At 38.9% G+C, this 27308-nt stretch overlaps 1 protein-coding gene across 5 annotated transcripts in view; it reads left to right on the forward strand.

Annotated features, from left to right (window-relative positions):
• Window positions 1-3084: 3084 nt before the first annotated feature.
• LOC121141936 (leukocyte surface antigen CD47-like) overlaps window positions 3085-27308 on the forward strand; it is a 44007-nt gene continuing 19783 nt past the window's right edge. For all 5 annotated transcript variants that reach the window (XR_005878912.1, XM_040750730.1, XM_040750729.1 and 2 more), the window contains exons 1-3: window positions 3085-3180; window positions 10161-10505; window positions 19930-20019. Coding sequence is in view for 4 of the 5 variants with exons in the window: in XM_040750730.1 (XP_040606664.1) it covers window positions 3135-3180; window positions 10161-10505; window positions 19930-20019 (481 nt within the window). In the remaining variant the exon portion in view is untranslated. The remainder of the gene's footprint in view (window positions 3181-10160; window positions 10506-19929; window positions 20020-27308) is intronic.

Genomic DNA, 27308 nt, shown 5'->3' on the forward strand with positions numbered 1-27308 from the left:
CACTTTGGTACAGTAATCTGTGGTGGGTGGGCAGAGGAAGAAACTTCAGATACTGCAGCAGCATGACATGGTGTCAAGCCCATGTTGTCATTCAATGCATTCAAGAGAGATTAAACCACCACCATTTCTCCCAATTCCAGATACATAAGAGTTTCATCTGACAGTGTGGTCATAATTCATCTCCATTACTTTCACAATGACTGAATGATGAATCTGTGTGTACTGTCCCACAGTCAAAGTTGTTGGCCCAGAGTTATTCAGAGGATCAGCAGATGTATCCAAAGAGCTCACAGGAGAGTGATCTCCATGAGGTGTAGGATTCCAATAGTTTTGCTCAAGTGAACAAGTTCAAGTAGGCCAGGAAAAGCACACCCAGAGAACTGTGACATAGACAGGGAACAAAGCACTAGTAGGCATTATGGTGACTGGTGTTGAGAATGCAGATGAAACATGAATATCAGGTGACACATTATAGACGACCTCAGAGGCACCAAAATGTTATCAGTGTCAAGTTAAGGAATGAAAGCAAAGCAATTCCTCTTTGAGAAGCTTGACTATGAGCAAATCCAAATTTGAGTTCTTCCACTTCTCTTCCTGGATCTTCTGTCTGTCTATACTTTGTGGTTTGGGGATATCCATGTCTGTGTCTGCCTGTCCCTGTTATTGTCTTTATGAGTGCTGTCCCTAATAAAGAGACTGTTTTATTGAACAGTGCAGAAAGTGTGGCATGAGAAAGAATGAAGAATTCTTTACAAAAATCTTTAACAGAGTTTTGCAAGTAAAAAAGTTATTTACCTGACCCCAACTGTCACAAAACAACAAAGGAGCACTTTCAAACCATATGTATCTGTATATTATTTCCAGTACTTATGGTGAATATCTGTTATAGACTGTTGTTTCCAAACTGTTGGCTGCTTTCAGAAGATTACACAACACACAGAGACACAGTCATAGGCACATAATTTATGATTAAAGCTATAGAAAATCCATTGGAAGTTAAGTTGGTTTTATTCTCTTTAAGACATAAACATACAGAATACACAGTAAGACAGTTGGTTAAACACACTGTCTTAAATGAGTCCAAGGTATATTACTAACTTGTCTGTGGGGTTCAGAAAAAGTTAAGTCTCTTTGAATGCAAGAGATATTTTAATAAAATTATATCACTACAAGTTGGAATTGCAGACAGCTACTCTGCAACTAATTTCAAAGAACACTCTTGCTGCTTGCTCTGGAGAACTTGACCCACTCAGAATACAAAAGGCAGTCAAAATATCAGATTCTTTCTGTACCTTAGCCCTGAAGACAAGCTAGAGTGAACTAAAAAGTTGCCAAGGGTTATGACTGAGAGGAGCCTTGGCAGTGAAGAGTGTTTTTGAATCATTTGATGATGTTGTGTGTGAGAAGGTGGAGTCAGGGAGTTGCGTGCAATCAGGGACTCTCTATGAAAGTCTGTGGTTGAACACTGCTCATAGCATCAGGAAAGATGACATGTTTATTTCTGTTCTTGTATTTCTTTTGGGGGGGACTTTTGCTGATTTTGAGATTCCATTTTAATTATAATATTTCTCCCTTCCCTTCCCTCTGTCCTAACTCTTCTATATGTCTCTCTCTGCCTCAAATTAATGGCCCCTTTTTGACAACTGTTATGTACATATATAATCTGTTAAGTTCATATAATGTTGCTTGTAGGTATGTCTTCAGAACTAACCATTTGGCACTGAACAACCAATTCGGGTCTCCTCCTCTGTGGAGGATTACCACTCCCACTCCCAACTTACTCAGTTTCCTGTAGTGCTATGTGTAGGGTTGAGGACTCAGGAGCTTTTCCCTTTCCAATCTTGCATGTTTTTTTTATTTTTTTATTTTTTGGTGTCCTTCTTGGTCAGTTCATGTTTGTGTAGCCCTGCTGGTGACTTTACATGTATAGCTTCTGATGTTACTAGGAGGCACAATCTCACAGTACAGTTCCTGATCCTCTGGTAAATAAAATCTTTCTGCCTCCTCTTTGGCAAGGTTCCTTGAAGCTTAGGCTTGGGAGTGTTTTGTTGGTAGATATATTCATTGAACTTGTATTTCTTTTGCGTGTCAGCTGATTTCAACTTTTGCTTCACCTTCATTTCAGGACCCAGACTGAAGGTCAGAGGGAAAGAGAAAGAGGAACATTGACTGCTCAGTCATGAGCTTCTGTCCAGAAGTAACGTGCATTGCTAGTGATCGTGAGTTGAATGGAATCTCTAAAAAGCAATACTCACCTAGAACGTGAAAGGCAAGACTATGGTTGGACACTGCTCATAGCATCAAGAAAGATGATGTGTTTTCTGACACTCACCTTAGAATGCAATTGGTATTAAGGTATAGGACCTTGATAGGTGTATATTGCTAAGGGTTGTGAGTTGATAACATATTTAGGGTGACCTTAATACCAATGACTGGCAGTATGATAGAGACAATACACAGAAACAGATGGGAAGCATATGCAGGCATGGCATATCACATGTAGGGGCCCTAACACCAGTGACTGGCGACATCATGGAGACAGTACAGAGACAAATAGGAAGCATATGCAGACAAGAGCAGAGAGTGGAGCTGGTGGGGATGTGCACTCCTCAGAGGAGCTACTGGGAACTGGGTTTTTGGGGAGGCAGCTCTTTGCTCACTTCAAAAGTTAAAAGTAGCTGTAGAAAGACCTTTGTTTCAAGATGAAGGTTTTGGCTTTGGTGACTTAGCCACTCAGCCACACTCTGGCTTGGGGCCACATTTTAAAACCCAGTTTCTAAGCGCCTACGCTCAAACACAGCACAGAGGTCTGCACCAGGCTCCGGAAGCAGTTCTGGTAGAGGCACCTGTATCTTTCTACTCACTCTTAAGGTCTGTCTACAACATATCCTGTTCCTCTGTTCACCGCATTCTAAACTATTCACCATGCATGGTACTACTTGATTGCTTGACTCTAAGCGGAGAGTGGAATCATTAGCCAACTAAATAAGATGGAAAGAAGGGAATGGATTAGAGGCCTCATGGATGTTGGAGAGGAGCCCGCGAGGTGCTCACAGTTGGGTTCCGCAGAGTGCGCGTGCTCCTGCCCGGTCCTCCTGGTTCTGCTGGTAACTACCTCCGTTTGACAAGCCAATATGTGGCCCTTGGTGGCGGCTCTACTATTGAGTTCTCTATGCTGCGGTGAGTGGCTCTGATCTCACAGTCCAGGCTTGTGGGTTGCGTGAGCCCTGCCAGCCCCAGATGGATTGTTGTTTGGATGTGGTTAGTCTTCCAAGAGTTTATGTGATGGATGATGGTTCCCCAATGCGGCAGTGTTAAGAGGGTGAAACTTCAGAGATAAGGCCTATTGGGAAGTTGGGTGATGCCAACACCCCACTTCTATTAAGTAGGGTGTCTCTGTTGAGTTTTTGTACACACATAACACTCACACTTGAACCATGATCTGGCTGTGCTGCCAAAGTTGTGGACCAGGCTCTTACATAAGTTCTTATATGGTGGTGATTTGATTTACTTCCTCATAAGTTTTCTACTATTATACTCATTTTTAAATGAAAATTGGGTTTTGTTATTTATTTGTATTTCTTTATGTTGTCTGCATGTTATATTTTTCCACCAAAACATGTGAAAGAGCTCTAAGGAGCTAAAGAAAATAAAAGATTAGTCAATTACATCAAGTATCTGATCACAGAGTATAATAGCTAATCCATATTACTTTTGAATTCATGGGACTTTGGGTTTAATAATTGTTGATATATTTTAGTTCAATTAAGGCAAGCATATAATTGATATTGCTAGCATTAAGGGAAACTTGAGGACTTTTACTTATTTCTGTTGGATACTAAAGATTACAAATTTCTTTGAGTCAGGAGAACAAAACAGTGCCTGCAGCTTCATATACATTTGTCTTTTATGTGTTTTGAAGACAAAGAATGTGAAGGCCATCTTTTTCTGGTAATAAATTTGGAAATGATGATCTTAGAAAAGTTGTTAAAAGTAAATGAGGTAAATGTAAATAGAATAAGCATTTCTAAATAAGCTTTTCATGTAACTTAAAGTTTTAAAGTTATGTAAAATAAATGAATTTCATAGTATCTGATTTTTTTCTAAGTAAAGAACATGGTCACCTAAACAAGACCTACACAATGACAACACAACTTGCCATCCCAACCCTGAATGAAGAGCTACAGGCATTAATGGATCCTAAGAGAGAAGAATTGTTCCTCTCCAGGGACAAGGTTCCTGATAGACTATCCAATGTATATATATTTTAAATGTATTTGTAGCTATTCCACTGGCTCTTACATCCCCTGCCACCATCTTCTGCAATGTTCCCTAAGCCTTAAGTGTAGGTATTGCTTTACGGATTTTTCAATGGAGATGGGTGCTCTATAACCTGTTGCTCTCTTATATGCCTCTATTTTCTTGCAAAGATAATTCTTTCCCTTGTATTTTTCTATTACCAAAGAGAGGAACCTTGTCAAGATCTAAATCTAAGTTTAGATCTTTGAAAAGCCAAAGAAACCCACAGTTTACCAAATAACCTATATTACCTTATAAAGTTATGACTATATAACTTTATAGGTAGACTAGTTGTTTCACCCACTTTGGAAATCAGTATGGTGCTTCCTCAGGACAATGGGAATCAGTCTATCTCAAGATCCAACAATTCTACTATTAGGTATATACCCAAAGGATGCACATCTATACCACAAAGGCACCTGTTCAGTTATGCTCATAACAGCATTATTTGTACATTAATAATAATTAATATAAAAACTGATCTACTTGTAACTGCAAATGACAGACTTAGACTTTTGTACAAGGTCAAGCATTGAGACCCATAAATTCAGATTCTCCATTTCACCATAACTATACCTAAAGTATACAAAACAAAATAAAACAAAGCTTTCACAGTTAAATTAAGATTCCTATGTGGGATTTGACAGCACACAAAATTGTAATCCTGGTCCATAAATTGTTGATGATCTCTAATAATCTAGTAAATAGTCTAATAATAAATATTATGTTATTGGTCATATCTCTCTACATGTAACTTCAAATGTGTAAGGTATCATATATGAAATCATCTGCTACGTCACAATGAAGTGTTTTTATTTTAAGGAGTGTACCTGTTGACCACATACTTAGGCAACATAATGCCTCAATTAGTAAAATAAAAAGATAGATAGATAGTCAGTCAGACAGAAAGACAGATAGACACATAGATGGATAAAGGCCTAATGCAGTTTGTGATATTTCTGGATCCAATCTAAACATTGGCTGTTTCCTCCTACATTGCATCATTATAACCATAGAAATTGTGGCCAGAGGTGTAAAATCAGCACTATAGGCCTCAGTTATTAGATTGTTCACTCTTCAGTTGTGGTTATCAACTTAATGTATTAGTTGGATATCCTTAACCATTTGATATATAAATGACTCCATAGCTAACCCACCATAGACCATATACCCCTTGGTAGTGTTAGATTCAGATAGCCCAAGAGCTCTATAGTACTTAATAGCTAATGAAAGCAACATTTGTGTAACTGTAGACTCTATTAGCTGCACATGAAAAGAAAATCTTTAAAGAAAAAAATGAATGGAAAATGAAAACCAATCCCCACAGCACCAAGACATCTCAAAATGTTTATCTGGAATTTATGACCTATATAACCAAGTGCTTTCAAAATTAGGTGTGTAGCCTAGCCATCACTAGTCTGCATTTTTGGTATTGCTGCAAATTATATTTTATGCTATGATCTTCAAACTTTTTCTTGTTGTCTGTTTAATCTTTATAAAACCAACTAACTCTTTTGAAGGAATGTTAGCTTGGTGGTATGAAATTGGGACTGCCTGTAGGAGTAATAAAAGAAAATTTTATGTTGACTGAACCGCAGACCTGCCCTGAGACAGCTTTGTGTGTCCATGATATTGACTCCCATCCTTTTCCTATAATGTGAGGCCAGAACAAACAAGACCAGGTTCATTTTGACACTTAGGGGTAATCAAAACACAGCCACAGCCACAAACTGGTTGGTCGGAAACACTTTTGAAGAAAAATCTTGACTTATGGGGGGCGGGGAGATGTGAAAATTATTATGCCAAATGAAGTCGTTTCAATCAAGACCCACTAAAATGCAGCCAAGTGACCATAGTAAGAGAATACCCACAGGTTCTTTTTCAAGTAAGTGTTTTCCAACGCCAATGCAATGAAGCAGCTTTCCATAACTTTAAACCTAATTTTGCCTACCAGCTGGTAGGGGACAGCGGACTATGATTTTAATGCTAGCTTGATGTAGTAACTATAGACACTCACAAGGCAGTGCTTATCAGCACTTGGATACTATCACAAGTGCTACTGAGCTTTCTTACTGATTTTCTTTCCCCAATGAAATCTCAATGTTTCCCTTGTTCCTTGAACTTACCAGAGGCCACTCTAGCCTGTGCAGGTGAGTCATGGATTGTTGATTTGTTTATCCTAAATGAGAGTTCCCTAACTGGAGAATTGTCTTATATCTTTGTTGGATTATGACACACCATCCATAATGAGTGATGACTGCACACTGTTTTTCATGATGGCCTATGGGCCTGATTACTGCTTTCTTTTCTCCAGAATATCTTGGAATGATAAAAACCTAGATCAAGACCTCTGTTATCTAAGTGCTTAGTGTTTATGTCACGCTTTCTGTTAGCGTCCTCAGAACGTTGGTGGCCATTGCTATCATTATAGCTAAAATAACTACTTTCTGCTAACTATCACACAGTCATGTTCACATTGAACTAGACTTAAACATGGAATAAAAATGTCACATATGCAGTCCATTGGTGTCAAAGTTTTTCTTGTGCATAAAACTTATAAACCATGCACTGATTTTAAGATGAGAGTCCTGCTTTCACGTATGTTAGAAAGAACCATTGTGAGACAACTTTCAGACATTCACATTCCAGAAAGCCTTTACCAGTTACAGCATAGATCACACTGACCTGGCAGGCATTTTTCTTAGAGCATTAATACGACTAAATTCTTCTGAGTCACATAGTTAAGAATTTATAGTATTTTATTGTACTTATTGCTAACCTAAAAATATAAACAGCACAAGCATTTGGGTTATGCTAATTTCTCTATTGAATATAAAATACGAAATGATAATGTTTGCCAAAATATAAGGCAGATTCTGTGTGTATTGAATACATGGCTTCAAAAGAATGTATAGGGACACATGATTATAATAGTCTCAGAACACAGGTAATTATAATCTGACGGCTCTGAGGGATTCAGTTTTAGATCTAGACAGAATTCGAATGCCATAGATTTGGACACTCATTTCTGCCAAAGTCTGACCTTGTTTTGGTTTCACACATAATGAAACTGGAAATCAGGAGCCATGTCTTGGTAACCTTTACTGCTTCAGTGACTTCTGTTGTAAAAGAAGTAACTTCTAATGCCCATTTCAGCCAATTAAAGACAGACTGAAGCTTATTGTAATGGTTTACAAAATACAGAACACACGGCCAAGTTCTTTCCCTGTATGTCCAATTAAACTTTGTTTAAAAGAACAGAAGAAACCATCCTGAGTGAGGTAACCCAGTCACAAAAAGACAAACATGGTATGTACTCACTCATATATGGATTTTAGACATGGATCCGGGGAGTGCCAGCCTACAATCCCACTTACAGAGAGTCTGGGAAACAGAACCTTCAACCAATGACTGATGGAAGCAGAGGCAGACACCCACAGCTAAACACTAAGTTGAACTCAAGGGACCCAGAGACAGAGAGGGAGAACTGATGAGCATAGAGGTCAAGACTGGGCTTGTTTAACCCACAGAAACAGCTTACCTGAACAAGGGGGTCCTCTTGAACCCCAGACTGATGGCTGGAAATCCAGCATGGGACTGATCCAGACCCCTTGAATGTGGGTGTCAGTGAGGAGGCCTAATCAATCTACGGGGCCTTGGGTAGTAGATCAGTATTTATCCCTGGCATACAAATGTGCCCATCCCACAATGAGAGATGCTCTCTCTGCCTGGACTCTTGGGGGAGAGCCTAGGTGCTGCCTTGAATGAAATGACAGACTATTAATACCCCTCATGGAGGTCCTCACTCTCCCTGGAGAAACGAGTGGGGACTGGGGAAGGGGGATAGGGAAGTTGTGGGAGGACGTGGGAAGAGGGGAGGGAGAGGGAGAGAGACCTGCCTGGGATTGACATGTGAAGCAACCTTGTTTCTAATCTAAATTTAAAAATAAAAAAGACATAAAAAAAGAACAGCAGTTTCTGAACTAGAGTGATTAACTAATAAGTGTAGTCTTAAATAATTCCAGGGCTGAATTTTTAACAGTGTGTTGTGTGAATGAGAATTGTCCCCAACAGTCTCTTATACTGAACACTTAGTCTCTAACTGGAGGAACTGTTAAGGAAGCCTATGGAACCTCTGGAAGATGGAGCATCACTAAAGGAAAATATCACAAGGGCAGAGCTTTAGGTTTTATAACCTGTCTCTACTTCCTGTTTGCTTCCTGCTTCTGGATTGCCAATCAAATGGGATTGGCTTGTCTCATGCTCCTGCTTCAATGCCTTCCCTGCTGTGATGGACTGTGTCCCTCTGGAACTGAAAACCAAATCAAACCTTTCCTCCATCAACGTACTTTTGCCAGCTTATTTCATCACAGCAACAGAAATGAACCTGACAGTCTTGTTATACAGCCTAGTCCATTCTTAGAAGGATATTTTCTTTTAATTTGCTACAATAATGATGATGATGAACAGTATTCCCAGCTACCCTCCAGACACAGTAAACACTGACGTTACAGATAGCCTTCTTTTCACTCCCTGCTTCAGCTCACTTCAGAAAAACCCTGTTCATGTGTTCAAGGGAATAACAGACTGTCTACCACTTTTTCACATACATAACCCCAGAGACGTACTCCAGTGTCCTAATCCTCAGCCCTGTGCCCTAGATCTTTCCCTTGCCATTGACTCCTTCCCCTTAGCTTGCAGCCATTATCAAGTTTTACCTCATAATAAAGAAGAAAACAGAAGTCTAAGAAGATTGTGCTCAACTCATGGGTGTTTATATTCAACTTGATGAGTAACATCCTATGCCCTTGATTTTACTTTTAGTTTATATAGAAGGAAGTTGCATTAAGGATTAGCAAAGTCAATGTCTTGTATTCCTTAGTACTTTTTTGTGTGGTGGGGGGATGGTGAGCAAATTATTTATATAACAGTCTTGATAAATGAATGATGTGGAAGACAACAGGTTTCTCCACATCTTTGCTGTTTGAGGAAAATGGTGAGCTTTATATATGGTAGGGCAGTTAAGGGTGGCTTATGTCATTCAGAAGAACCAAGGGGGTGGTCCTTACTTATTAGCATCATCTGCTCTTGGTTTGTTCTTTCTTGGCCTTTTGAGTAGTTAATGGTTTATTGGAGGCAAAAATACTAGGAAGAGTCTGGCAATTTCTCTGTAGATTCAATGAAATGTCAAGAGTAGGAAAATGCCAGTGAATATGTGTAATCCTTAGTGAGATTTGCTTACAAAATATCTCTTTCCTGCCATGGGGACTAGCCACAGAGAATGCTTTTCTTTGACATTCTTTAAACTATTTCATCCTAGTGGGAAGATAAGACCTGATTGACCAGACTTACCTGTATATTAAAGTATGGTAGAATGGGCCACTTGTTACAGAGATGCAGTATTGGAAGAGACACATTTCACATCAGTTCAGCGAGTTCTGTCTAGAAGTATATTAAAGCTGAACATGATATCTGGATAATTTTTGGTTAAAAAAATCCAATTTTGATGGCAATGTATTTATTACTTGACAGAAATAATTATTTCCAAGTCTCCAAGGGTATTGCCATACCTGTATGTCCGAATACAGTCATTGCATTTATTACTAAGATACAGAATGATGTATTCATGATAACGCTGGAAATGAATGAAGAAAATTTGTAGTTTTTTTTCCTACCCACCATGAAAGTTAACTTTGAAAATATTTGACACTGTTTTTCAACTTCTTACTGTCTACCTTTGTTATGCTGCTTTCTTCCATGAATAACTGCATCATTGCTACTTAAGTATTTGTAATAGATCTAAGATTTGCTACTACAGAGTTGCACAATTGCATGAAATTATTTGTATTATCCCTTCCCAGGTTCAGCACAGCTATTATTTAAAAATATTAACTCTGTGACAGCCAGACATTGTAATAAGTTTGTTGTCATTCCGTGCTACGTTACCAATTTACAGACAGAAGACATCAACGACTTATCTTTGATTTGGAGATTTGGAAACACATCTGTTTTGATCTTCCAAGGATATGGAAACACATTCTCTAGATATCCTATGTTTAGCAGTGCAACAATTTCCACTTCAGCCTTTTTAAAAGGAAACGCTTCTTTGAAGCTGAAGAAGAATGAGGCAAAAGCAGGAAACTACATATGTGAAGTCACGGAATTAAACAGAGAAGGTAAAAAAATGGTGGAACTAAAATACCAAGGTAAGTGACACACTTTAAATATGGTTTGTCTCTTTGTGTATATACCTAGAATCTTGGTGGACTTTGTGGCCATGCTTGGTGGTACAGTCTTCAAGACACCTTGATGCTATTTTTAGGAGTAGGTTAATCCCTGAAGGAGTGAATTAATTATCACCAGTGAAGACTATTGTAAAGCAGAGCCACCCCTTTATGCTTTGTAACTGTGGAACATGCCATTTCCTCTTTGAGTTAATGTCATGCAATATATGAGGGCCCATAGGTGATATCATCAGAACCTATATGGATGCCTGGCTGACAAGGCAGCTCAATTGAAGTGTCAACAGCACAAGTATGAACACTTGTGTTCATATCTCTAGTGCCCAAATAAAACCAAGATTCTGTAGCATGTGTCTGTATGATCAGAGCCAGCCCAGGAGTCAGGGTGGAGACAGCCCTGGCTCTAGAGCTTGTAGGCAGGTATTCCAGCCCATTGGGGGGGTCCGGTTTACTGAAAGACCTGGTCTCAAGACTTAAATTGAAAACTGACTGAGAAAGACACACATTAATCCATAGTTTGCAAACATGTGCATACACATAAATACACCCTCATAGACCGGACATACACAAATGCACAAAAAAACAAGAAGAGGAGAAAGGGAAGATGATTCAGCAGCTATGAGGATGCCAATACCATGATTGTGGTTTTCTCTATTTCCATAACCATGTACCAAAATAAAGCTCTCTGATATATAATCCCCCATGTCTCAGGTTACAGCAAGGGAAAACAAACTAAGAAAATTAGATTTCTATAAACACTTCCTTTGTCTACGTCCTGTTGCAACTGATCTTCCAGGAAAGATGACAATTGGGCTGAGAAACTACACTTAAAAACATAATCACCTGCTACTACCAAGTATTGATATAATATGTGTGGTGGTTCGGTGTGAAATGACCCCTAGATGCTTACGTATTTGACCATTTGGTTCCCAGCCAGTAGAATATTTTAGTTGGTTGCAGAACCTCTGTAAAGCACAGCCTAACTAGCAAAAGGGAGCGGTCTCAAAATTGTGCCTGCCTTTGATTAGGGCCCTGCACTCTACCTTCTGATTGGCTTCCATCTAAAGCCCCACCTCCACCTGCTCCAAGCACCTCTGACTGCCTTCCTATGAAACTGAACCAAAGGAAAGCCCTATCCCTTAAGCTGTTCCTGCCAGTTAATTTTTCACACAAGAAAGTAAATACTGCAATATTTTTCATCATTAAAACAACTGTTTCTATCTGATTTCCCCCTTTCCTTTTTGCACATTAAAATTCACTCAGTGTATTTATTGTGTGCTTGTTAGAATTTTGGTCTAAACACTCTTCTGTGTGGGCAATAGTCCTGGGCTCATATACTTATTATTTTGCTTTACCACCATCAAAACTACTTTCGTTCATATATGTTCCTTTTGCCCTTTGTTTTTCCTATTTTCCTCTTATTTTTTTATTTTTATTTTTATTATGCTTTTTAGTATTTAAAACATTTTTTAAAATCTAAATAAATTTAGATCATATTCTTACCTTCCTCTAAGTCCTTACAGAGTGTCTCCTGCCTGTCAACCCACCCAATTTATGTTCTTTCTCAAAAATCAAATAAAAACTCAATACATCAAAACCAAAGCAAAATAAAACTATACTGAAAAGAAAAATAAAGCAAAACACCAAACTGTAATCAAATATATGCACATATATACACATCACAAAAAGGAAAAACAAAAAACAAATATGAAGCCCATTATATGTTGGTCAAGAACTCCTGAACATGAGGAGAGTGGCCAGTGATCAGACTGAGCTGGGCCATGTGAGGAGAGTGGGCTGCTTGCCTGGGCTAAGAGAGTGTAGACCAAAAGGGGATCACACAGGGAAGGGCACCTGGGGGAAGGGAAGCCCAGATCTGGGCTGAGGAAATTTAAAGTAGGGGTTGGAGTATGCCAGCCAAATCCTGTAGCAGGTAGGGATTTAGGAATGCCTATAGAACCCGGTGCCCAGCATCCACTTTATGGTATTAATGGCCACCTCAGTTAGTCATTTGTCCCTGGTTTGAGATCTAACACTGAAAATTTGGGGAAGCATAGGAGACAGTTATTAGCCGTATTTTGGATGACATAGGGCATAATGTTCTTGGAGTATCTTTTACAATCCAGGGATGGAAAGATACTAAGATCATGTTATACTTAATTAATTGTCTTAGTGTCATGGGAAGAACTCAAAGGAATCTTAGAGGAATGTCCTGCCTCATGTTTCCCTTGAGAAGAAAGAGTTAATCTCACTTGATGGGATGGATACCCACGACAAATCAATACCTTAATGGACTGCTTAGTGGTTTTACTTGAATGACTGGTGTTTTTGCCACCAGCAGGTTTTTTCTGGGACAAGTTCTTGCTATGTAATTCAGGCTAACTTTAAACTCACCATCCTCCTGGCTCATCCCCCAGTATTAGGATTAAGACATGTTGCACTATACCTAGCTTAATTGATTCCTGCATGTCCAACTCAGTCGTTCTCAATATTTCCCACCATAACAGGTTGCAAAGGGAAGACATTCATGTCAGTGCCAGGAGCTAGACTTAGCAGATATTTGCAGCAGTAACTTTAAATAGAGTCATGGACATCCCCTCATAACCTCTCCTATACTTACCACCAGGGAGTATATGCATGCCTTGGTGTGGTAGGGAGAGGAAAGAGTATGTGACACTTTTATCAAGTTAAGAATCCATTTGACAGTAATATTTCTGTTGTTTATTTCACTTTCTGTCAATCAGTGGTCTGTCATCTTTTTTATTCTTATATGTTTTTAATTAAAATAAAATTATATCACTTGCTAAATTCCAATGTCAAAAAATGGCAGGATTACCAGAATACCAGGAAGTCCACTGTGAAACAGTCTGTTATAGAAATAGCTGAATAAACAAGACCAATGACAATTTCAATAGACATGCTAATGTGAAAGGGGTGGAAATTCTGGGAATCTCACCCTTAAACAAAGAACTATAAACATCTAAAGACTGCTAAGAGAAGGAGTAATAGCCTCTCCCAGGAATGAGCACCCTAGTTGGTTATCCAATATCTGTCCTCATTATTTCTTCATAAAATCTTCTAGACCTTGAGTAGTCATCGACTCTGTCACAGCAACTCATTCCCAATTTCTCTTGTGTCAGGCAGCTTGCTTGTGACATTCCAGCTTGCTCCCTAACTGCTGGTGTGTGGAGACACCTTGCTTCCCAGGGGTCTGCTGAGGTCACAGTTCAGGTCTTCCTTCAGTCCAGTTGGGACTTGATGTGCTGTGATTCTCCTTGCTGGGAGGGCTGTAGCTGTTCTCCAAACTTCTTGTCTATGGTGGAGTCCAGTTCACTCAGCCATTGCCAATGCTGTTGGATCCTCACTCTTGTCACCTTCCTTTTGGTCAGTTCTCTGTTTCAACATCAAATGTGACAAATAAAACTGAACCCAGGGTGGTGCTTGTTGGTCACATGCTTCTCTTGTTGTCATTGAAGCTGTGGCTTTCTGACTGGTTTACTTCTCTGTGCTCCTACATGTAGGCCTAATAGGCTGGGTGATTTTCCTTCCCTTTGGAGCCTTTCAGTCACCTGCCATCAAACTTGGAATTAAATCTGTGCTACATTAACAAGCTATTAGGAACCAGCATAAACCCTTCCCATGTGGTCTGTATCACTAGATTCCACCCATAGTGACCATCATTTTGTTTCTCTGTCTTCTCTTTTTCCTTTCTACTCAAGGGTTAGTCTGTTTTACTGTCCTGGTCCCTTCTTCAACTCTTGAACTGTTATAGTCTGACTGCTAGTGCCTGGAGGAGAACCTACTGACAGAGGGCTTCCAGTGAAAATTGCTAGAACAATTTTAAAAAAGGAAAAAGAAAAAAGAAAGGTTTACCACTCCCGAAAATTCTTATTAAAGAGTTCCTGTTAGTATATCTTAAGGTTGCATTCGTTCAAGAGTTGAGTCAGTGAAGGGACATTTCCTGGTCAGCTCATGTTGAACATGAGATCACATACTATGACTGTCCTTCTCCCAGAATCCATCAGTATCCAGTAGTTTAGAGGAAGTGGTAGTACTCCAAGAGTTCCTCTATAGTTCATGATTGGCTATTAACAGGACCAGTCTTGTGCAAGCCCATGTAGGCAATGGAAGTTGCCATGGCTTCATGTTTGCCATGGCTGTGTCGTTCTTGAAGATAGCATTTCACAGCCCTTCTTGCTCTCTTCCAGTTGTTACATTCTTTATAATCACCCTGATGTGGTGTTCTCTGAGCCTTGGGGCGTGAGGCATGTATAAATGTCCTGTTCAGGGCTGCCACTCAGCTTTCACTTCTAAGCACCATGAACAGCTACTGAGTCACTGCATTCAATACCATTCACTGCATAAAGAAGCTTCTCTGGTTGAGGATGAGAGTAGCAGTTGTCTATGAGAATGAACATAAACATTTCGAATGTTTCTTAGTACCATGTCACTTTAGCTAAACAATAGGAGTGTGCTTCCACCCTAATGCCTATGGCCTCTGCAATCATGGGGTTTTGGACAGGTTTACAGTACTGGGCACATATGTCCTTCTGTGGAGAGGCCCTTTAATCCAATTGGAAATACTTGGTTACCCCCATAAGAGTCATACAATATTGTACCAGTGGTCACTCGCCTGAAAGATTGGCATTGTAGTTTGCATGGTTAGAGATGGGCAAGACCACTGATGCCTTATTTCCTTCACCAGTCTGTACTCCAGTAAATGCCCCTCCCAGTTTAAAAGATGGAAGTGTCCTACTCAGATTCAGCTGTGTTTTCCTGTTTTCCATCTATGAATGCAGTGTCTTTAGGAATCATATCTTATCTGCTGACTCTGGTGGGCAACCAACAGTAGAAACAATAACATTTGTTAGTTTTGGAACCTGTGGGTTTACCCTATCCAATAACTCCTAAGACTAGATCACTTAAGCTGGCACTCTGGGGTTTTTGTTTGTTTGTTTACTTGCTAAATAATGTCCATCCATGCAGATAATCTCATTTCTACTTTCCTATTTGTAGTGAGCTTACAAGACCTTAGTTTTCCAAATGATGCTTCATAGCTCCTTTACTTTAGTTCCCTTTTCCCCAGGCTTTACCCAAATACTCATTACTACTTAACCATTTCTACCCCAAGCATTTCCTCTCTTTGTTTTTATATCACCTGTATTCCATTAACCTGCCTCCCTTAATGTAACATCTTCCAATGATCAGGTTTATAGTTTATATAGTTTCCTGGCATCCACAGGCATTCCAAGTTACATCTAAAGGTCTGCAGCTAGGACCCATTTCATGAGAAGGAATATGCAGCATTTGTCTTTCTGAGCCTGGGTTACTTCACTCAATATAATGATTTCTGTTATACCTATTTACCTTCAGATTTCACAATTTAATTTTTCTTTACAGCTGACTATAATCTCATAGCATGTGTGTGTCACCTATTCATTAGCAGCCACCTGGTGATGAACATATAAGCTGATCCTATTTCCTAGCTATTGTGACTACAGGAACAACAAATATAGAGTGCAAGCATCATCTCAGTGACATACAGAGTTCTTTGGGTATATGCATCACCATATGAGAGTTGTATTTGTACCTTGTGGAGAAATCTCTGCATTGCTTCCCACATTCCCACCAACAGTGAAAAAGGTCCCTTTGTCTACAACCTCATCAACTTCTAATGTCATTTGACTCTTTGATAATAGCCCTCTGACTAGAGTAAGATGAAATCCTAAAGAAGTTTAAATTTGCATTTCCCTGATGGCTAAGGATATTGAGGAATTTCCAAGTATTCATTGGCCACCAGTGTGTCTTGTTCTGTGCCAGAATCCATTTTTTAAAGTTGTTTGCGTTTCTTGTGGTTTTGTTGTTGTTCTTGTTATATTCTAGATATTTATCCTCTATCAGAAGTGTATGTGGTGGGAATTTTCTCTCACTCTATAGTCTGCATCATCACTTGGTGAACAGTTGTTTCATTTTCTACACAGAACTTAGCATCATGAAGTCCTATTTGTCACTTACTGCTGCTTATTTGGTGAGCTTCCTGGGTGCTATTAGAAAGTCCTTATGTATGCCTCAATTTTGTAGTATATTCCACTTTCCTCTAGCAACTCTATGTTTTGTGTTGATATCCTTAAACTATTTGGAGTCAATTCTTATGTACTTCTATCCTATATGAAGATATTCAGTTTTCCAGTACCATCTGCTGAAGAGGCTATCTTTTCTCCATTGTGTATCTTGTTGAGAGACCTCCACATTGATTTCCACTGTGGTTGACCTTGTCTACACAACACTGTCAAAACAAAGGTAGTTGTAGCTGCATGAGTTTGTTTAAAAAGACATTCAAATAAGCTGTAGGTATATGAAAAATGCTTAGCACAACCAATCATCAGGGAAATCCAAATAAAAACCATTATGAAATATTACCTCACTCTTGTTAGGATGTCTGTCATTTAAATAACAACTTCTGTCAAGGCTGTGACATAAAGAGAACCCTTACAAACTGTTAGTGTAAGTGTAAATTAGTACATCCATTGTTGAAAGCAATGCAGATTCCCCAAAACATTACAAATAGATTTACCATTTTATACACTAATGTCACTGCTGTATATATAAACCTGTATCACTTCTTTCATAGCTGTGATGACTAATCCTATCAGGCTTATGGGCCTATCTGTGATTACATCTCCAGGAAGGTTTGGCTGCCTGGAAGATTCTAAACTAAGTTCAACTGAAAAACTTCTATGAGGCAAAAGACACTATAGGACAAAAGCACCAGCTTACAGAATAAGAAAGGGTTTTAATCTTTTACTCCACATCTAATAGAAGACCAATACCAAACTGTATAAAGAACTGGATATCAAAAACCAAATCCTATTCAAAATAGGGCACAGATCTAAACTGAGACTTCTCAGTAGAATAATCTCAAATGGCTGAGAAACATTATAGAAATGTTTAACATCCTTAGCCATCAGAGAACTGCAAATCAAACTACTTTGAGAGTACATCTTACACCTATCTGAATGGATAAGCTCAATAATGCAAGTGATAATGCATGCTGGTGAGGATGTGGAGCAAAGGGAACACTCATCCATTGCTGGTGGGAGTGCAGACTTGTACAGTCACTGTGGAAATCAATACGGCAGTTACTTAGGAAATTGGGAATCAGTCTACCTCAAGACCCAGATATTCCACTCTTGGGCATATCCCCAAAGGACACCCTGTTCTACCACAAGGGCATTTTCTCAACCATGTTCATAGCAGCTTTATTCATAATAGCCAGAAACTGGAAACAACATAGATGCCCCTCAGCAGAAGAATGGATAAAGAAATTGTTATACATTTACACAATAGAGTATTACTCAGCTGTTAAAAAAATTACATCATGAAATTTGCAGGCAAATAGATGGAACTGAGTGAGATAACCCAGACCCAGAAAGACAAATATAGTATGGATTCACTTAAAAATGGATGTTAGCTATTAAGTAAATGATAACCAAGCTAAAATCTGTAGACAAAGAGAAGTTAGGTAAAGAGGAAGGGTCTAAGCACACATGGCTCTTTCTTGGAATGGGAAATATAATAGATTTTACAGGTGGACTGAGAACAGTTGGGGACTAGAGCAGGAAGGATCAGGTTGAAGTGAGGGAGATGGGATAAAGGGAAAGATTGCAGGGAAAGACAGCTAGAATTGGGGGGCACTTAGGAGGTGGTGTAGAATCCTAGTGTAGTAAAACTTCCTGGATATATGAGGGTGATTCTAATGAGGACTCTTGGAAATGGGGGATACGGAGTATCATCTGGACATCTTTAATAGTCAGGCAAGACTTCCAGTGGCAGGCCTGAGTTGCATTCAATTTAAGTTGTTGGCCAAGGGGGAGGGTTCCCATTGAAATCCACAAATATCCCAGACTGATGCTAAGACAAAGGATTGCTCTCTGCAAACTGGCAGTAGGGTCCCATTGCTCAGGACAACATCCACACAACTCATTGAACATGGAGAAGTCAAGCTGGTGTCTACTTGGAGCCTTTATGCCTGTGTTCTAGTCTCTTTGGTGTGGGAAGGTACTCTGCAGACTACCAAAAGAGAAACATGTATACTAACCCAGTCACAAAATCTTTGACCTACAGTATGTCTTGCCTATAAAATATGCTAGGCAATTATGGCACAGAACTTGTGGGAGTAACTAATGAATGCCCGATTTGACTTAAGACCCACTCCATGAAAATGAATCCATATCTAACACTGCTTGTGGTAACCACAAACTAGATAGCCCTTAGACCTTAGGTTAAAAACCAAACACAACTGTCAAAACAAAAACAATAACAAAAATAAATGATTCCTAATATTTTGCTATACTCATTGATCAGTGCCTTTCCCAAACATTGTCAGAGAAATCTCTACCCAACATTATATGGAAAGAATCTAAATTGGAGGTCTCTATCAAATCCCTACCCTAAAAGTTCAGGGAATCCTGTGAAATAAAAGGCAGAAAAATTGTGAGAGCCAGAGAGAATGGAGGACACCAGGAGAACATGGCCCTCTGAATCAACTCCACAAGGCACATATAAGCTCACAGAGACTGAAGGCACAAGCACAGGGCCTGCATAGGTCTGCACAGTTTTCAGTTTAAAACTTTTATGGGATTCCTGACTATGAAAATGAGTGGGTCTCTGATTCGTTTGCCTACTCTTGGGCCCCTTTTCCTCCTGTTTGCTTTCTGCATCCAACTTCAATATGAAAGTTTTTGCTTTGTTATCTACTAGAAGTCTGTTCATTTACATTGAGAGACAGGGAGAGGATCTAGAGAGGAGAGGAGGGAGAAGAAACTGGGAAGAGCAGAGCGGGGGAAACTATGGTCGGGATATATTGTATGAGAAAAGAATCTATTTTTAATAATTAAAAAAGATCAGCATTTACCTTCAACCCTTTACACATGTTATCATTGTTAACAGTTAGAGCCATCTGCTTAAGGGGTAGGTAGAGCCAGTGTCTTTCCTGGCAGCAGTTAAAGATGGTGACAAGCAGAGGTACTCAAACACTGTCTACCATCACACAGATTTTGATTGTGAGTCAGAATAGGTTTTTAGGCCTGAATGTGTAGCAAGAGCACAGTCTCACCACGTGGACTGCCATCCCATAGAATGAGGGTCAGGAGAATGAAGAGATATACTCAAATAACCAGAGCATTGGGCATCCTAAATAAATTTGTTGTTATATGAGCAAACCATATGACAATTTTATTTTGTATATTAATGTATACAAATGGTGCCTACAGCTTTTAATTATTTTGGTCTCCATCTGTATAATAAAATATGTTTGAGACTGTTAAAGGTCTTTAGTTGCAGTAAATACTAACCATGGTTTTTGGTTTGTTTTCTATTTCCTCCTCAGCTTCATGGTTTGCTGTAAGTGAAACAATTCTCATTATTATTTTCCCATTTTTGACTATACTTCTCTTCTGGGTACAGTTTGCTATTTTACGTAAGTGTTTACTTCTAGTCTTCATTTATAATTTAGTGATAAAACTTATTTCTATGAGTACTAAAGTGAAATACTGTGTAATTCAACTACATTAGGAAAAAATCATGTTTTGATAAATAAGAATATGTACATGGTTTGAATAGTAATAGTCTTCATGAATTATATACTGTCCCTGACATATTGCTATTGTTTAATTTGTAAGAAATTTTTGTTGTGTTTTTAAAAAAATGTTTTATAAAAGAGCACTGTAAATACTATTTAGAAATCTAAAACTCCTGTAACATTTCCATATTAACAAATATAATTTTATTTGGTGAATAGATAGCAATAAGCTACATTAGTGTGAAGACAGAATCCTATGCTCTGAGGCCCTGGGATGCCCCTCTTCATTTCCCCAGTTTGCTATTTGAATCATCCTGCAGCCCTGTATTTCCTGCAGTAGCTAGGGGGGATTATGAATTGTGATCTTGCTTTGGCAGCCATGTAACCAAATCTCTGAGGGTCAAACTCAGTGCTGTATAGTGTGTGTGTGTGTGTGTGTGTGTGTGTGTGTGTGTGTGTGTATACAATTTACAATGTCAACACAAGAAGATAGTTTGAATATGAAATGTACTCCATAGACTCCTGTGTTTGAATATGGTCCCCAGTTAAGGTGACTTTTTTTTTTGTAGGTTGTGGCACATTTATTTGGGACGTGGGTCTTCCCTGGACAAAGTAGACTGGGGCAGATGGTCATCATAGACCAGTCCAACTTGCTCGTTAGTCTTTGTGTCCTGATCTGTCTGGACATGAGGGAGTGGCCTCATGCTTCACACAGAGCGGCCGAGAGCTGCTCCCACAACCATCCACCCCTGACAAGATGGAGTGTCTCCTCCAACCATGAGCCAAAATGAGTCCTCCCTCCTGGAAGCTGCTGCCTGACAGGCATTTGGTCTTATTAAGAAGAAAAGTACACACAGCAATTGATTATGTGTATTCTTGTTAAGGGTTGGAGTTATGCTCAACCATTATTTCCGTTCAAATTTGGTAAAGGAAAGTTGCTAACTTACTGAAGTTCTGAGGTGACAGACTAAACTGTCAGACTTGTTAAAATGTAAGCTCTACTCCCCCTCCTAGCCCCTTGGCATATCCACTGAAGACCAGGATAAGGAGGAAATGGTGTGCACTAAATTTGCTTCCAAGCCTTTAGAGAGGTGAACACTAGGTAGTCACTGCAGAGGACGCCTGCTGGATAGTTCCTGAAGATCTTCCCTAGGAAGAGTGATGCTGTGTGTGTCCTCAGTGAGACGACGGAAAAACAGAAGAAATGTGATTGGGGGTTTATTTGAAGAGCTCTGCCCAATGCACGGGGCTCTGGAAATGCTTAGTGACTTCAGAAATGTCCCCAGGTTGTGTCTCTATGGGAAAAGAGGGGGATAACGGCTGACACTGTAGCCCTTACCTCCAAGAGAGTGAGGTGCTGTTGGAAGTTATCTCAGAATTCCAGAAAGCCTCTTATTTTAAGGAAAGAGCTGATTCAGCCTCCGGCCCTGCCCCATAATCACTGTGTTAAGGAAAACTTGCAGCCACATTGGCAGAGCCAGGCTTTCAAGGCCGAGTCACATGATCCATTAAATGATTTTACAATAGTATAGTTTATTGAGTGAATGGTAGAAGATTGTTGTTTATGACACTATCTTTAACAGTATTACATTTTTTGTTTATTTTTAATAAGAAATGCATGGTTACATATTAAATATGTGGAGTGATGGAACATGTAAAGATATTTTTATCTAACTGTGTCATGAATTCAAACATAATTGTCTCTTTCACTCTTTCCTTTCCCCTCCCCCATTCTACTATGCCATTTCATCCCATATATAAAAGTGATTTTGTTTAACTATAGACGATTTAAAATGCATGCGATTTTTCTAAGACTGACTCATTTAGTATGATAATCTCTAGTTGCATTCAATTTTCTGAAGATGATGTAATTCCATTCCTCTTTGTGGTTGTAAAAGGAATCTGTGGTGTATATATAAGCCACATTTCTTTATCCGTTGTGGACATGATCTTTTGTGAGCAACACTGTGGTAAACAGACACGCAAGCACCTCTGTGGTGCGCTGATGTTGGGTCCTTCAGGTGTGTACTCAAGAGAGGTGCCTCTGGGACGAGCGCGTGTGGTGCATGCTGCCACTTTTTGTTTTGGGTTTTCAAGACCTGGTTTCTCTATATTGCCTTGGAGCCCATCCTGGAACTTGCTCTGTACATCAGGCTGCCACTTTTGTGAGGAACCTCCAAGCTGAGTTCCATCCTGGCTGTTCTAAGTTAGACTCCACCAGCAGTGTTCCCCTGTGCGTCCTCCCTGTCTCCCCTGCTTGGTTTCTGAGTAGCAGCCATTCTAACTGGGGCAAAAATGGAATCTCCATGTTGATTTCACTTGAATTTCTCTGCTTTCCAAAGATGTTGAAGATAATGCAACAAGTTTGTGCTCACTTGTATTTCATCTTTCGAAAACCATTTATTTCACTGGCCCATTTAGTGATTGGCTTCTTGGTGTTCTATGACTGAGTTCCTTACGTATTGCATATATCAATGAGCAAAGTCCCTCTCCCACACTGTAGACTGTCATCCCACTCAGTTGTTTCATTTGCTGTGCAAAAGAAATTCCCATCACACACAGTACTGTTTCTTTAATTCTTGGTTTTAGTGCCTCAGTTATTGGAGTTCCATCCAGAAAACCCTCACTTATGCCTATGTCTTGAAATATTTTCCCTTAAAAGTTCCAGAGTTCCAGATTTTATACTGAGGTCTCTGATCCATATTGGTTTCTGTTCTGAATGTGACATGCTTCTTCTGCACGTGGATATCCAATTTCTCCAGCACTATTCATTGTAGAGTGTCTTTTTTCCAATGTATGTTTCTGACATAGTTGTCAAAAAAGTCAGGTTGCTGTGTGTTTTTATTTCTCAATCCTGTATTCTATTTCATTCATCTACAAATCAGTTTTATCTAACTACCATACTATTTTTTATCACCAGTTCTCTTTTTGGTCAAGACTGCTTTGTCTGTCTTTTGTGTTTCTTGTGAATTTAAAAAATTATAATTCTATGGGAAATAATCATTGAATTTTTGTGAGAATTGCGCTGACTCTGTAGATTATCTGTTTTGCAATAAATAATTCTCCTGTTTAACGAGCATGGAAGGCCTTTCCACCACATCATTTCATCAGTTTCTTTCTTCAAAGTTTTGACATTTTCATTGTAGGGTTATTTCACTTCCCCCTTCTAGGTTTGTTCTCCAGGATTCTTTAAGCTGCCGTTTGTGGATTTATTTTCTAATTTCTTTATCAGCAAGTAATTTACTGGCACTTATGAAGGATACTGATTTTTATATAATGATTTATCATCTTGTTACTTTGTTAAAAAGTGTTTATTTGGTCTAAATATATTCTATAGGATAGAGACTATCATATGTATAGAATCATGTCATCTGCAAATGGAGAATTTGATTTCTTTCTTTCCTGTCTGAATCACTTTAGTTCCTTTCTCTTGCCCCTTTTCTCTAGCTAAGACTTGAAGAATAAATCTAGCTAATACATCAAAACTAAATAAGAGTGTAGAAAGTAGCCACCACTACCTTGTTTCTGACTTTATGGGAAATGCTTTCAGTCCAGTTAGTATGATGTTGGGTATATATTTGACACAAAATAGTTTTATTATGATGAAGTATGTTTCTTTTAGTTTCTTTTTTTTAAGCTTTGTCTTTTCTTTTTTCATGAAGGAATGCTGGGCTTTCTGTCAAAAGTTTTTCTGAATCTATTGATATATTCATGCAATGTAGTTCTTGATTCTGTTGATTGACTTAGGTTTGTTAAACCATACTTGCAAACCTGGAGATCTGGAGATTTGATCATTGTGAATAATCTTTTTGATGTGTTGTTGAGTTTCTTTTGCTTATATATTATTGAGAAACTTTAGTGGTTTTGTTCATCATTGCACTTGGCCTATAAATGTGTCCTTATCTGGTTTTGGTATCAGGATAAAAAAAACTGCCTCCTTAAAGTGACTTTAGTATTCCCCTTCCCTGTCTATTTAATTGAGTAATGTAAGGAGCACTGATGTTAGACTTCAAGAGGGAATTTTTGTTCTCTTTATGTAAACCTACCTTGTCTGACACTATGTAGACCAGGTTGTCTTTGAACTCACAGAGATCATCAGCCTCTAGCTCCAGAGATCTGAGTTTAAAAGCATGCACCAACATACCCAGTTAGTTATAGGTCTGTTTAAGCTGTTTGTAACATCTTTTTAAAAACCTTTGCCTTTTATCACCAATTCTCATTTATATCTAGTCAAACTAATTGTGGTAAGTCATGTGTATCCAGAAATGTATCTGTTCTTTGAGGTTTTATAGTTTTTTTAAAATATAAATTTTCAAAGTACACTTCTAAATTTCATCGGTATCTGTTGCAATGTTCCCCTTTCATCTTTAATAAAATTTCATCTTCTCTCTTTCTTTTCATTAGTTTGACCAAGGCTGTATCAGTTTACATTTTTTTCAAAACTAGCTGTTAGCTGTTTGTTTAAATAATTCTTTGTTTCGTTTTTCATTTTCCATTTCCTTAAGTTCATTCCATCTTCTAATTTGGGCTAAGCTTGTTCTTATTTTTATAAACTCCCCAAGTGATCCACTAGTTACTTATTTGCATTTCCCTTACTCTAAGATTTTTGTAGTTATATGGCTTCCTCTTAGGATTGCTTTCATTGTATCATACATGTTCTAATATGTTTCGTTGTCATTATCATTCATTTCTAAGAACTTCTGAATTTCACCCCCTATTTCCTCAGTAGCCTACTCATTATTAAATTGTGTGTTATTCTGACTCCATGAGATTTCACGTCTTCTGTAATTTTCCTTGATGATGATTTTTAGTTTTATTGCACTGTGATTAGATAGAATATAAGAAATTTAATTTTCTTGTACTTGTTAAGAGTTGCTTTGTGTCCTAAAACATGGTCTATTTTACAGATCATTATTTGAGCTCCTGAGAATAATGAGTGTTCTACAGTTTGGGGGTAAAATATTCTGTAGATATCTAATAGGTTCATTTGATCTATAATGTCATCAGTTGAGAAAGATCCTTTTTCAGATTGGGAGGTAAACAATTCTGTGGGACATTTTCTTGGTTAGTCATCAATGTGGGGGGCACAGCCTGCTAGGGGTGGTACCAACCTGGACAGCTCTTCCACCCTGGACAGCTCATCCTGGATTGTTCAAGAAAGCAGGCTGATCACACCATGAGAAGCAAAGCCAGTATGCAACATTCTATCAAGGCTTCTGCTTGAGTTACTGCCTTGATGTCCTGCCCTAACCTGTCTTCATGATGAACTATTAACAAACCCTTTCCATTCCAAGCTGCTTGTGGTCATGGGGTTTATTCTAGCAATAGGAAGCAAACTAAGACAGCATGCAAGCATGAAGATTTAAAAGAATACTTACATGAAATAAAAACAAAAAAATTGTAACATTAGTTAATATTTATTTGTTATGTAACTGTAACATTAGTTAATATGTATTCTCCTCCCTGTGTTGCCCTAGATTTAACACTGGTGGTATGACAGCTGGTGACCTCTTAACCAGAGAGGATGGTGTTCAGTGTCTCAGTGGTGTTTGGACAAGTTGCCTCTTAGGTTGACTCACTATCCTAGTGTCAACAGGGGTAAATGCTCCCTTGAGAGTTTCCTATCTCTCTGCGTGGAGTATCACTTCCAACACTCGTCATCCAGCTATCTCTGATCTTCAGCTTGTTCTATGCACTCCAGCTTTCTCTACTGTCAATTTCAATGCTTGAGCTTCTGATGTGGTTAGACCCAAGTGTGTTTTTCTTGTGCAGATATAAATTATCATCTCACCAGGACTTGGGATGCCTGTGTCAGTGGTTTCAGCTTAAGAACACTTGCTCTACTGAGGTTCAGATCAGGCCAGCACCACCAGCTGTTTCCATGACTCTGTGATTCTATGGGGATTGCACTCTTCGTGGGTGGAGAGGGTGCTTTGAATTTGGGAACAGTGGCTATGCAATTTTCTGGTCTTCTCAGCAGAAGAGTTTGATCTGTTCCCTTTCTTTCCCAGCTTAGTTGGCAGTGGCACAGGATGACAACAGAGACTGGGTGTTTTTCCTGAGTAACTGCTTCATTCAGTTTGTGAATATGTAGTTCATAATTTCATTTTGCTATCTTTTGGAAATTTTAATTTTTCCTTTTACTTGCAGATTGTCTGAGAGCATGGGAAAAAGAATTCCCCATCCCACTTTTTTCTTGTGTGTGTGTGAGAGAGAGAGACAGAGAGAGAGACAGAAAGAGAGAGAGAGAGAGAGAGAGAGAGAGAGAGAGAGAGAGAGAGAGAGAGAGAGCTGGAAAAAAGAGTAGGTACAGTCTTCACAAAGGGACCCACTAATTATTAAGAGAAGCTTGATGATGCAAGGGAGGCTCACAATAAGGGGAAGCCTGAAAGATGTTGGAGAATATACAGAAATATTGATATTTATGAAGAAGGATGTAAGAAAAGACTCAACAGTGGAGAACTCTTACAGATCTGTTTCCAGAACTTACTTGCTGGCTCACAACCATCTGTAACTCCAGTTCCAGGAAATGAAATGCCCTCTTCTGGCCTTTCTAAGCTCCTGCCTGCATGCATTTGGTGCATATAAACTTAGGCAAGGCTTTCTCTCTCTCTCTCTCTCTCTCTCTCTCTCTCTCTCTCTCTCTCTCTCTCTCTGTGTGTGTGTGTGTGTGTGTGTGTGTGTGTGTGATTAAATTCACATTTATCCAAAAAAAAGTTCAATAGAGGATAGAAAATGATGCTGTTTCAGGAAGGGTAGAGGAACATGAGAACGAGCCTATATTAGGTGTAGTAATTTCTATGATGACTCTTCTCAAACCCTGGCATTGTGCTTTTATTTCAACATCTTAGTTGTAAAGCATTTTCCTCTACCAGAATTTCACCAAGATGTGATTTGCTCAATACTTAGTGTTCTTTATCAAAACAAATTGCCTAAATTTCTAAGTGCTTTACTAATTTTATATTTACTAGGGCCATTTTCTCTGTTTCTTATATGCTAAGTAAATAGCTACTGCCCATGATCTTATGTGAATCACTACTCTACAGTCAGTCTGGAATGACTTGGCTTGTAGAGAACACTAACAATATCTAAAGATATTTAGAGTGCCATATAACTGGGGGAGTAGTACTGTGTGGAATCTAGGGGTTCCTCTCAAAGTTCTAATGCATATAGTCACCCCCATACAA

Source organism: Mesocricetus auratus, unplaced genomic scaffold (genome assembly GCF_017639785.1).
Source record: "Mesocricetus auratus isolate SY011 unplaced genomic scaffold, BCM_Maur_2.0 Super-Scaffold_100008, whole genome shotgun sequence".
In the NCBI taxonomy this organism is placed as follows: Eukaryota; Metazoa; Chordata; class Mammalia; order Rodentia; family Cricetidae; genus Mesocricetus; species Mesocricetus auratus.